Source organism: Olea europaea, chromosome 1 (assembly GCF_002742605.1).
Source record: "Olea europaea var. sylvestris chromosome 1, O_europaea_v1, whole genome shotgun sequence".
Taxonomy (NCBI): Eukaryota; Viridiplantae; Streptophyta; class Magnoliopsida; order Lamiales; family Oleaceae; genus Olea; species Olea europaea.
This window is the reverse complement of record NC_036237.1, coordinates 15,550,692-15,563,597: the sequence shown is the minus strand read 5'-3', so window position 1 is coordinate 15,563,597 and position 12,906 is coordinate 15,550,692. Positions and strand designations below refer to the sequence as shown.

Below are 12,906 nucleotides of genomic sequence, written 5' to 3'. Positions count from 1 at the left end.
GGAAATTGAACTTTTGGCTGATTCTTGTGGCAATTTTAATTCACAGTCTGAAAGTCTTATACTACGACTTGCATCCAGTTCTTTACCTTCATCTGGACCAAACATTGACCAACTGAAGTCAGGCTTTGGAGAATATGTTTACGAGCATGGTAATAGACTGAATAACATTTGCCTTTGTTGCTTCCCAAATGGATGAGTTCTAACTTGATAGATTACACTTTCATTTAATTTATTAGATTGGTGTATTTTTGCACTTATTTTCATTTTGATATATCCCCTGTTTGGCTCCCATTTTGAATTTATAATGGTGGGAATAGTATTTTTTTAAAGATTGTATGGTTGAAAATTTTTCGAGTGTAATATTATTTTATTGAAGATTGTGTGGGTGAAAATGAAAAGTGAAAAAATTAAATTAAATTGAAGATTTTTAAAGTGGCCAAACGGGGGCTGTATCAGTAGGACACTGTAACTTCTTTGGCTGTTAACTCATCTAAAAGAGAGTCAGATGTTCTTTTTGTGCCATATAAGAATTATTTCTTTCCACGAACTCCATTTGATGGCTCCTGTCGAACATTGTTTATTCACAGCATTATTTTTCATTGTTTCTTTACTTGTTTCATGACTAGAAGTATATTTCAAACATCTCTATATTTGGAACATGATGTAACCTCACCTTGTGTAGGAGCTGTAATCGATGGCTCCATTCTACTCATTATACTCTGTAATGCATCCTGTTTCACGCGGGTTAGTCGCTAACAATTAAAAAGGATCGGACGATTGTGTAAGGGACAAACCTCTTGAGACAAAGTCCCAAAAAGGGGTGTTCTTTTATTGGCGATGACTTTACAATTGGAAATTAAAAATAATGTGCCTCCAAGGGGTGCAAGTACACGAGTTACTGAAAGAAAAGTGTTTAAGTCTAAGCTAAGGAAATGAAAATTACATGTTCTCTGTTCGAGAGTTTTTGATTCGGTCTCTTGCTTCTATGTCCTATCTCCCTTTTATACTTCATGGACGATCTCTTTGTGATCAACCGCCCTAAAAACTGCTTGATCGTCCTATAACTGCCCACTTTCTTCGTAATGGCCAACTTGTCATGAAAACTGCCTTTTTTAACTGCTGTCATTACTCTTCATCGTTCAACCCCTTTCGATTGAATTCCTTGAATCATGGAACGTGATAGGGCTGCTTTAATAACTACTTTGATAACTGCACTTCTTGATAACCACGACACTTTATGTTTGTTAAGACCTTGGGCGACTTGAAGGTTTGGGCGAGAATAGAGTAATAGCTCTGGACGACTGTATGACACTCCATTCGCTCAAATTTGGGGCGACTTGTAAACTTGGGCGATGGCGTTACCGCATTCTTGGGCCTCCTTATTTGGGCCTTCATCTTGATTTGTTCGATTGGGCTTCGTTCTTTGGGCTATCTGATTTGGAGATCCTCCAATTGGGCTTCACTCCTTGGGCTGTTCGATTTGGGCTGAATTTTTATGTGTCAACACATCCTTATATGTTATCTTATTATTCAAGACATTTAATATGCAGGTTTAGCAATAGAATTTCATTGGCGTGGATTACAAAATTATAAGTGCTGCAAAAGTTACTTCTTTATACTTTTTCACTGTATAGACAATACACATCTGCATTATTAGGGCTATTAATCATTAAAGTTTCATGTACTGGTTTAAAATTCAGATTTTATCAGTTTATCTTTGATATTATCTGTCATCTAATTGGGATTTTATTTGGAGAATAGCTCTAGGGAGTACTGGAGTACCTTGTAGCACCGGTAACCAACGAAGTAATGGACAGATGATTGAAGTCATGATTATTATTAGCGAAATACCAGAGACAGCTCAATCTTCCTTCTTCAGGGCCTATGATAAGAAAACAGAGGTGTGATCTTGGCAACAAAACAATGATCTTTCCTATTTATGAAAATTCAAAGTATTTGTGTCATCCATTTTATAGTACATTTTTCATAGGAAGTCAAACTACTAAATGTCTTCTGCTAAGTTTCCCAAAGTCTGATCTAAGGTGTCTACTTGGTAGTTTGGTATGTTCAGTTTATAACTGAAATTGAAGCTGAAATCTTGATTGCATTGAGCTATTTCATGCCTCTTCTCTTCTCTTTGCATGCATGCTTTTGAATCGATGATATCTTTTGATGTGAGTTTGACTATTAAGGTCCTGCCAATATGATAGATAGATTTGAAAAATAGAAGCAACTATAATAAGTAATTCGCTGTAGTTTCCTTGTCAAGAAACCTTATTTGCTCCCATCCCAATGAGGGAAAAATATAGTATATAAGTAAATATGATGAACTACACAGGCTTGAATTATAACTGTGGAGTATTAATCGCAAAAAATTTGAACTTCACTATATCAATTGCCATCTTTTTTCTTCTATTTTTCCCGGGTTGCTTGCTACTAATGGTTCTTACTCCTTACTGAGGATAATAAAATAAATTATCTGCATGTTTGCTTGTATTTCTTGATTGATCTTTAATTTCTGTGCCTACGTCCTGTATTTCAAGGACTACTCACCTTGTTCAATTTTAAATCATCTCTGGATGCATTGACAAGCATCAAATGGAAAGATTATGGATTAAATTTAAGCATGGTAGATCAAGATAGTTGCACATTATTAGAATGGCAGAACTTGCCCACCATGTGCCCACATTGACATTGTCATCCACAGTTATCACAAAAAATAGCCTTTCCTATTACAATAAGTACCAGCTGTCATGACCTCTTAACTTCTTCAGATATTCAACTATAGTAATAGGCTTTTATATGTAGCGTTTAATTCATATATGTTTGCTTGTATCTGTTCCTTAACTTGCTGCCACGGCCATGATACTGCCTTGCACAGAAAGTAGTCAAGTTGATCGAAGCCTTATCAGAAAAGCTATCAAGTTTGCATTGAATGAATTGAAGGAAAATAATAAGAGTCGATACACACTGGTATGATTAAGGGAAGAATTGAAGATTATATTATTTCCTCCATATATGTTACAATGATTTTGTATAAATTTATAGGTGAGAATCCAATCTATACATGGTAAGAACTATGATATGTAAATAACTATAAAAGAAAATTTCTATGTTGATTGCCGTTGATTGCTGTTGGTGCTGTTGGTAAGCTGGTTGTAATACTCCCCCTCAAGTTGGAGCATGGAGGTCCGTAATGCCCAACTTGGACCGAAAGAAGACAAATAATTCACGACCCAATGGTTTAGTAAAAAGATCAGCTAACTGTTGAGAGCTTGAAACATAGGAGGGAGCAATAAGACCAGATTTGATTTTTTCACAAACAAGATGACAATCTAATTCAATGTGTTTGGTACGTTCATGGAAGACCGAATTACGTACAATGTGGATTGTCGCCTGATTGTCACAGTGAAGCAGAATAGGATGTGAATGCGGCACAGTAAGTTCCTGTGGAAGGAGGCAAAGCCAAACAAGTTCACAAGTTGTAGTGGCCATCGCACGATATTCAGCTTCAGTAGAAGAGTGAGAAACAGTTGTGTGTTTCTTGGTGCACCAAGAGATGGGGCTGTCGCCCAATTTGATGATGAAACTAGTTGTGAAGCATCGTGTGAGTGGACAACTTGCCAAATCAGAGTCACAAAAAGCAGATATCTGAAGATTGCAGTTGGATGGAAAGAAGAGTCTATAACCAGGTGTAGTTTTCAGATAGCGGAGCAAGTGGATAGCAGCATGTTGGTGAGGCTGGCGAGGAGTGTGCATAAACTGACTCAAAATGTTGACTGCAAAGGTCATATCCAGACGAGAGATGGTCAAATAAATCAAATGACCAATCAAGCGTCGATATGAGCTAGGATCGTTTATAAGATCACCATCTGAGTCATTAAGTTTGCAATGTTGTTCCATGGGAAAATATGCCGGGCGAGAGCCAAGTTGACCTCAATCAGTAAGAATGTCCAAGGTATATTTCCTTTGATTGATAAAGATGGCTTTAGGATATCGAGCAACTTCAATCCCTTGGAAATATTTGAGATCACCAAGATCCTTGATTTTGAAGGTCTGTGCAAGATGCTGTTTGATAGAACTGATGGCAGAGCTGTCATTACCAGCAACAATGATATCATCAACATAGACAAGAACGACAGTAAAGGTTGTACCTTTGGTTTTGGTGAAGAGACTATGATCAGTAGCAAATTGATCAAAACCTGCAAGGATGAGAACATGTGATAATTTTGAATACCACTGACGTGAGGCTTGTTTGAGACCATATAATGATTTGTGGAGACGGCAAACGCGAGTCTCCCCTTTACGACAATATCCTGGTGGTGGACGTATATGCACTTCCTCATCAAGATCACCATGGAGAAAAGCATTGTGAACATCCAATTGTTGAAGAATCCAGTGTTTAGCTGCAGCTATAGCAAGGAGACATCGAACAGTAACAAGTTTAGCCACAGGAGCAAAAGTGTCATTATAGTCAAGACCTTCAACTTGAGTGAAACCCTTGGCAACCAAACGAGCTTTATGGTGTTCAATGGAACCATCGGCGCACAATTTTGTTTTTATAAACCCATTTGCAACCATTGCCTTCTTACCAGAGGGAAGATGTTCAAGGGTCCATGTATGATTGGTTTCAAGGGCTTGAATTTCAGAAGTCATTGCCTGTTACCAATGCGGCTCAAGAATAGCTTGAGAGTAAAGCACGGGGTTTTGAACATTTTTGGAGATAGAAGAGAGGAAAGCAAAATGTTTTGGACTAAAGAAATAATAAGAAAGAAAATTAGGTAGAGAGTGAACCGTACCTGAGAAAGACTGGGAATGAGATGATGAACGTGGTCCCTCTAAAGGTAAATCTGAGCAAATGTAGTCTTGAAGATATGTGGGACAAGTGATCGTGCATCGAGGTCTAGTTGGTGGGGTTGAGCTGGTGACGATTTCAAGGGAGTTGGTAGGTCCATCAACAACTTGTGGTGTTGGTATAGTTGGTTCCATGTCTGGCATGGATGAAGGAGATGAGTCGGGGGTGTCATGGGAAACGTGGGTTGGAGATGGGATACTGTAAGGTACATCAAGGGGCTGATTGGTATCTGATGATGTGTGGAAAGGTTGCATGGTAGGAGCGAAGGAAAAAGTAGATTCTACAAAGTAGACATCACGAGAGAGGAAAATTTTCTTGATTTGCAAGTCATAAACACGATAGGTATGTAGAGTTTGAGAGTAGCCTAAGAATATGCATGGTGTGCTACGAGGAGAGAACTTGTCCCAGTGGACACTTAAAGTGTGTGCATAGCAAAGACATCCAAAGACACGGAGGTGATCATAGGTAGGAGGTTTGTTGAAAAGGAGTTCATAAGGCGCTTTGTGATCAAGCGTGGGAGTTGGAATGCGGTTAGTCAGATAAGTGGCAGTAAGTATGCATTCATCCCAAAAGGTAATAGGTAAATGTGCATGAAAGCGAAGACATCGAGCTACATTTAGCAGGTGACGATGTTTTCGTTCTGCTACACCATTTTGTTGGGGTGTTTCAACACAAGTGCGCTCATGAATGATCCCATGGTCAAGGAAGAACTGTTGCATACGATGAGAAAGAAATTCTTGACCATTATCAGACCTAATATGTTTGATAGGGCAATTAAACTGCGTGTGGATCATTTTAATGAACGTGGTTAGGCAAGTAAATGTATCAGATTTAAAACACATGAGGTATACCCAAGTAACACGTGAAAAGTCGTCAACAATTGTGAGAAAATAGTGTGAACCAATTGTAGAGGGTGTGGAAAATTCTTCCCAACTATCGCAATAAATTTGGTTAAAGGTAAAAGTACTTTTATTTTCGACCAGTTTGAAGGAAAGGCGCATATGTTTACCACGAATACAACTATCACAATTTCTAACTTTATTTGAATCACATAAAATTTTTGGAATACAAGAATTTGAAGGATGACCTAAACGAAGATGCCATAGGTCCGGTATGGCTACAGGATTCGCTGTGAGTTGAAATGCAACATGATTAAATAATTTAAAATGGTAGAGACCTCCACGTTCTTCACCCATCCCAATCAGCTTCCTCATGCGTAGGTCCTGAAATAAACAAATAGAAGAGGAAAATATAGTAACACAATTAAACGATTTTGTGAGTTGACTTACGGAGATTAAATTATATTTAAAATCGAGAACAAAAAGAACATTATGTAGACATAAATGGGGAGAAATATGGATGTGGCCCATATGTGTGACTTGGGCCTTGAAGCGTGTGGGTAATGTAAGGGATTGACTATGGGCCCAAACATGTGAGGCTTTGGGTAAGTTAGAAACACAAGAAATGTGGGCTGAAGCCCCACTGTCTATAATCCAGGGACCTGGGGCGATTTGGGGAGATGATAGAGAGATACCAGAGAAGGCCGAGTGTGCAACGGTGCTGGGTTCCAACATTTCCATCAATTGTCAGTAATGCTCGTGAGATAAGCCAGGGATTGCACTCGACGTGGAAGGGTTGAGGTACGGGACACCATTTTCGCTGTGGGTGGCCGATTACTGCCTGAATCGTGTGGCCGATTTTGACAGGTGTGGATTGCGGGGGATGCCTCGGCTTATTGGTGTTCCAATGGGAAGGGTAGCCAATGATTTCAAAGCAGGAGGCTTCTTGATGTCCATCTTTCCCACACTTTGTGCATTTTCTACTGCTACGGGAACGGAAGCTGTGATTAGCTGAAAAATTGTTGTGTGAGACAGCCATGGCCGAGTTTTCGGGATTGGGTAATAATGGAATTTGTAGGAGGCGTTGTGTCTCTTCTTGGTGTTTGGTGGCATATGCTCTGGAGATTGTGGGCAGGGGGTCCATGGCGAGAATTTGGCTTCGAATGTTGGAAAAGGAGTCATTGAGGCCCATAAGGAATTAAAAGAGTCGTTCGGTACTGGCTGTGTCTTCGGCCTTTTTGCGAGCATCACAAGTGCAGGAGTTGGCATCGGTTAGTGCATTGATCTCATCCCAGATTCCTTTAATTGTATTGTAGTATGTGGCGATGGACATGACGTTTTGTTTGAGGTTAGCCAAATCACGTTGGAGGCGGTAGAGACGAGGGTGATTGCTTTGAGAGAATCAGTTGTCCAGATCAGTCCATACATCAGAAGGTTTGGTGCAGTAGATCAAACTTTGTCTAAGGTGCCTATCGATGGAATTTAAGAGCCAAGAGAGAACCATATCACTGCAACGATCCCAAAGGTTGGTAGTGTTAGCATCAGGTGGTCGCTTTAGAGTTCCATCGACAAAGACAAGTTTGTTCTTGGCATTAAGGGCCATACGCATCGAGCGTTTCCAGGCTGCATAGTTTTCTCCAGTGAGGAGATCGGGGACGAGCACATCACCAGGATTATCAGCAGCAGGTGTTAAGAAATATGGGGATGTGAGGTCGTTGATCAATTGTGAAGGTGTCAACGATGTCAAATCAGACATGGTAGTTGTTGGTTTCGAAGGTCAAAGAAATTAGAGGAGGCAGCAGGAAGGAGGTTGCTCTGATACCATAATAAAAGTCGATACACACAGGTATGATTAAGGGAAGAATTGAAGATTATATTATTTCCTCCATGTATGTTACAATGATTTTGTATAAATTTATAGGTGAGAATCCAATCTATACATGATAAGAACTATGATATGGAAATAACTATAAAAGAAAATTTCTTTGTGTTGATTGCCGTTGATTGTTGTTGATGCTGTTGGTGAGCTGGTTGTAATAGAAAAGAATGGAGGAGATCTACTCAGTGAACGTGCGCTTAAGGTTGAATGAAGTATTCTAGCTACTTAACAATCCTAAAATATTTAGCATCAAGCTAGAAAAGTTCTTTTGGGAATGTTCTTTAAGCAGATCTTGTATTAGTCCCTTTTTTTTATCATCTCCTTCAAGGCTATTTATTAAAATATATAGATAAAATGTCTATGGTGCAACCATATTTGCAATTTCCCAAAAACACATTGAAAGTTAAAGCCTAAAGAAAATATAATATTTTTTCCAATAATGCCATGCACATTACTTGGAATTGTCTTTATTTCTGGTTTCATGGATGACAGGCTCTTCTATGCTTATAATACATAAAATGTCATCATCCACGAAATACAATGTGGTTCATCATTGCATTAGTATTAGTCTAAAGCATAAGGTGGACCTTTTTTTTAGGGGTGTTTTTTTTTTTTTTTTTTTTTTTTTTTTTTTTTTTTTTTAAACTATACTCACACACCGTAATGGCTGGAGTTTGCAAGTGATGGGTAACAGTTAGCAAAATTTCTTCTGGCATGATGATAGTTATAGCATTTGAAACCAGGTTTCTTTTAGCTTTAGGGTACTAACAAATTCTATTGTTTAGCCACGAAGTGGTTGATATTTGTTAATTTCTTTCAAATGAACTATTAGACAAAACACATCTGACCATTTTCACCCACAGAAGTTTAAAGAAAAAAGGAAAGAAATATGCCACAAAAAAAAAAAGTTTCGATATGGATCTTTTTTCTATATATTATATATAGAATTGTTGATGATAAATGATGAACCTCTTAAAAACTTGAATGTATTATTCTATCTACTTTCCCATAAATTTATCCCTGAGGTTTTGAAATCTGTTTTCATTCCTCAGATTTGCAAGTATGCACGATCTTGTCAAAACAATTGCTGGTCTGATCTTGTCTTCAAATGACTTGAGTTTCAAAGAAGAGTGCATTTCCCTTCATGGGTTACAGTTTCCAATAACCAAGAGAAAGGTTGTCGAGGATTGCATCAAAGATAAGATAATTTTTGCCATAGGGTTAAATGACTGAAAGCCTCCAAGAACAAGCATCTTTTCTTTTCAACGATGAAGTAATCCAGGAATTGGATACCCTAGATGAGGAATATGAAGAATGTGAGGAAGCTTTTAGTGTTGGGCGCGGAAGCTCCAAAAATACAAGTTGATTCCAATGGATTTTGAAGAAGGAGATTATAATGACAATTATGAAGTAAACTAGATCATGCGACCAAAAACAAGATTAAATTTGTAAAAGAGGAACAAAGAAAACACAGAGGAAACGATATTTTTATTGAACAATATGGAGAATACAAGCCAATTTAGCCAACTGTTACAATTAAAACGGAAAAGAGGTGCCTCTAATTTATAGGCCACGACCAAAAACCTAAAATAGTCCTAAAAGGTAAGGAAATATATTATAATTAGGAGAAAACGTGGATGAGATTCTAGTTTCCTATTTTATCTAGGATACAATTTGATTTCCTTTTCAAACTTGAATTCTAATTAATTCCTTTCTAAGCTAAGTCAAACACATAATCTCAAGACTCCTAATCCATATTAGAGTCACAAACCTAACATTTAGTTCTTGAGATCTGTAAGCGTTCTTTAGTCATGCGCTATGGAACCCATTTTGGTGGAAATTTACTCATTTTTTGAGGGCTACATATTTTCGAAAATCACTTGCACTGGATTGGATTGTACTTTATGGTTATTATGGTGGATTGTGAAAATTCATCTGTAGCGTAAAATGTTCTTAAGCCTTTGAACACTAGCTTTATGCACAGCTGAACCCTTGATTTATGATATTTGATCTGTTACTCCTAGTTTTATGTGGTGCTCTAGAAAAATCCATTTTAAGATTGATTATTTTTCAGTGAGCATTAATATTGTTATTTATTTGAAAAGAGAATTTGAAAAGAGAATTGATATAGATATAGCCTCCATAGGGTTATACAATATATGGATATTTTATAGAAGCTCCTTGCACTCCGGGGATAGATTGGAGGAATTGTTCGAACAATAGTCTAATCTGTTACCAAGAGTCCTTTTATCATTTCAGATAATAGTGGATATTTCATAGTAGTTGCAAGGGAAAAAAATTACATATTTCTTGATTTGCTGCTAGATATATATGATTATATCAAAATCATACAGCAGCAAACTATATATGCATATTTTTTAGTTGCACACAGTGATAAAGACAGATATTTTCTTCGTTTATGCAGCAGAAGGAGCAGGAATATAGGATACTGTAGGTTCAGGCACTGCAGCCATGATTGATGGTAATGAGAAGGTTTTTTCCTCTGAAACTTCTGATTCTTCAGCATTAAAATCAAGGGATGAATCATTATAAATGTCCCACCATTTATTGACTAGCATCTTGATGTCTTCTCTCTCCATGTTGGCTTCTTTGCCTGTGTACCTCCATGGCTTTGATCCCTGTTAGGAAATTAAACCATGTTAGTGAAGGTTTTATTTTTTTTATTTTTATTTTTTATTATTATTTTTTTTTTTTAAAGAAGTACCAATAAGCCCAGTATCTTGTCGAGAAAGGCGGACAGTATATGTACCGAACAATATTAGGTGTATGTTTGACTAAGCTTTAAATAATTAGTTTAAAGTAAATTCCATGTTAATCAATAAGAATGATTTAGAATTTAAAAATGTTTGAAATTCAAAGTTAGAAATTGAAATTATCACGTACCATGTCAAAAGTAAGTAATTTTTTACTCATAATTAAGAAAAAGTAAAAATATTCAAACATGTTTGGAAATCAAAAGTTACTTAAAAGTAAGTTTGAGTTTCTTTTAAGCTTGGCTGAAAAGAAGTTAAGTTCTTGTCCGTTACACAATCTTACACTACAAACGAAATATGCGCTCATATGTATAATTCTCTACGGGCAAAATGGTTTTTAGATAGTAAATACTTACAGCAGCACAGTAGTGAACAACTTTAACTTTATCGAGTTCAACATTTTCGGGGTGGCGCCATAGCATAGCAAGAACCAGGTTGTAAACCAGTGGAATGGGTTTATAGGTTTGTTGGAAGAACATGTTCAATAAATCCTGTCATTCCAAAGTAAAGCAATTAGAAATGATGTTCAAAAAATCCTACAAAATGGCCTGCCTAAACATTGTCATCGGTTCTTCCAACTAATTTTATAAATCAGCTGCATAAAGATTTTAGCCACATTGCACTGGAAGCCTATTAGTTTCTTCTGTAAGGTGTAAGGCACAATATTAGGCTGTATAATTCAAGGAAAAAAGGTTCAGTCCAAACATGCCTCGCATAATTCTACACATTGAGGACTCGTGATTATACCTAAGCAACCAGAACTGAAACCTTATCATAGCTCCTAATGTCTTAACTGCTTTTATAATTGATATTGTCCAATGCTCAGAAGTTTCCCTAGCCACTGGGATTATCAAAGTAGCCAGTAGAATACCCATTCAAGCACAATCGCTCGTCTAAGGTTCTAGAAAATCTCAAATTAGATTGAAGCTTTTGTTATTATACAACAACACACATAACTCACCTGCTCTGCAAATGGTGTTGGTGGAGTGACAGTGAGAGTTTGAAGAAGATTTTCATAAGTAAATCTGTTTGGCTCGAACACAAACATCCCAGCATTGAAATACAATGGAGGGTGTGAACCCATTTCAGCAGGCCATGTAACCTTATCTGGGCACTGTTGGCAATACCCAATGGAGTGCTGTGGGGAGTGACTCCATGTCTTCTCGCAGAAGCAATCCATTACAGCATAGAAGTGACCATTAGGTGTGTCCAAGAGATGGTCTATGTTTTCATAAACTTGGATGTCTGCATCAAGGTAAACCATCTTGTTGTACTCCTCAAACTGTATTATTAACGAGAAAAAAGGAAGAAGTTTAGATGATTACGGTTTTCGATAAGATGGACATATCGAAAATGAGGATGTTAAGATGGATGTATGGTCATACTAAAATGATTTGATAACGAATGAGGATATGCAGACAAGAAGTGAATGTGGTGCCCATTGAGGAAAAATTAAGAGAAGAATGACTTAGGTGGTAACTGAGGCCTGATTTGACAAAAAGAGGCCCCATTTTATAAAGGTGACAGTTATCTAGGTAGAACACACGAGGGGTAGACCGAAACTTGGTTTCTTGAAGACGTTATACTTGAGATCTTCCATTAACTGATGGACCTAACAGGGTGGCGAAAAGCAATTGAACATGAACATGTAACACATACACAAACTCTAGAGAGGGTAGTCAATTTCAAATTACTTGAATAGAAGCAATTGAACACTAAATGTTGTATAGTGTTTTCTCCTTGATTAATGCTTTGCACGAAGATATGCATGTAATATTATGGCTAAGAAATTTATATGTTTATCAAATACACAAATGCATGTTATGAAATATGCATTTTAAAATAGAATTAAAGGGAAAAAAGAAGAATAAAATGCTTGAACATGCATGCATAAATAGAACTCCTAGTATCATCATCAATAACACCAGCGTGTTTAGAATCTATACTTACATTCCATATACGGAGCTTAGAATAATTGATGATATAATATGCCATTGCAAACTGAATCTGGTTATCAGGTGGATATATAGGATCAATTTCTCGAATGATGCAACCTTGCGACCTTAAGATCTCACGATGTTCTTCGGGCACATCAGGTAAAATCGCAACCACAAGAGGGTAAGCACTTTTCACCTTTCTTAGCCCTTTAGCTAAACCAACCACTCCCTTGTAGTAATGACCAGCACCAGCTAAGAAGGTCACGTAAGCTCGATCGGAGTCGACCGGAGTCATCGGGACTTTCCCGGTGCCAACGAAGGCTTCTATAGCTATTTCTGGGGCCATTTCTTGATTGTAGAGTGTATATTAAAGATTCACAAGGGTTTTTGTTCTTGTGCTTGATGGGAAGCTTTGGCCCTCCTTATATAGGCCTCGGATGAAATTGATATTCATGCATGTGAAATGAACTTCAAATGAAATTCAAAATTCAAATAAAATATCATAATTTTTGGGGTTTTTTTGTATGTATTTTTTGTAAAGTCATGGGTCATGTATGGAGGGACTGAATGAACAATATTAGTTCCTTCACCTTACCATTCCTGAATCATGAACTAGCCTTAT

General features: G+C 37.3%; 2 protein-coding genes across 2 annotated transcripts; both read right to left on the bottom strand.

The window, feature by feature from the left end:
* Positions 1-6,892: 6,892 nt before the first annotated feature.
* Positions 6,893-7,450, bottom strand: LOC111404896. Its single transcript, XM_023033629.1, has 2 exons — positions 7,164-7,450; positions 6,893-7,085 (listed from the first exon to the last, which is right to left on the bottom strand). The coding sequence occupies exons 1-2, from the start codon at positions 7,448-7,450 to the stop codon at positions 6,893-6,895; spliced, it is 480 nt and encodes a 159-aa protein (XP_022889397.1).
* A 2,348-nt stretch (positions 7,451-9,798) lies between these two features.
* On the bottom strand, positions 9,799-12,630 carry LOC111395428 (galactinol synthase 1-like). The gene is made up of 4 exons (XM_023021417.1): positions 12,298-12,630; positions 11,309-11,629; positions 10,704-10,838; positions 9,799-10,212 (listed from the first exon to the last, which is right to left on the bottom strand). Exons 1-4 carry the CDS (start codon positions 12,628-12,630, stop codon positions 9,991-9,993), a joined length of 1,011 nt encoding a protein of 336 aa, XP_022877185.1. The 3' UTR covers positions 9,799-9,990.
* Positions 12,631-12,906: the final 276 nt, after the last annotated feature.

What these genes read in the sequence shown, in the direction of transcription:
- LOC111404896 (XM_023033629.1), bottom strand. Translation starts at nt 7,450, where the DNA reads ATGTCTGATTTGACATCGTTGACACCTTCACAATTGATCAACGACCTC. An exon ending in CTCTTAAATTCCATCGATAG is followed by an intron (nt 7,086 to 7,163) that starts GCACCTTAGACA and finishes ATTCTCTCAAAG; the next exon opens with CAATCACCCTCGTCTCTACC.
- LOC111395428 (XM_023021417.1), bottom strand. Translation starts at nt 12,630, where the DNA reads ATGGCCCCAGAAATAGCTATAGAAGCCTTCGTTGGCACCGGGAAAGTC. An exon ending in CTAAGCTCCGTATATGGAAT is followed by an intron (nt 11,630 to 12,297) that starts GTAAGTATAGAT and finishes TTAATAATACAG; the next exon opens with TTTGAGGAGTACAACAAGAT. An exon ending in CAACACCATTTGCAGAGCAG is followed by an intron (nt 10,839 to 11,308) that starts GTGAGTTATGTG and finishes TTGGAATGACAG; the next exon opens with GATTTATTGAACATGTTCTT.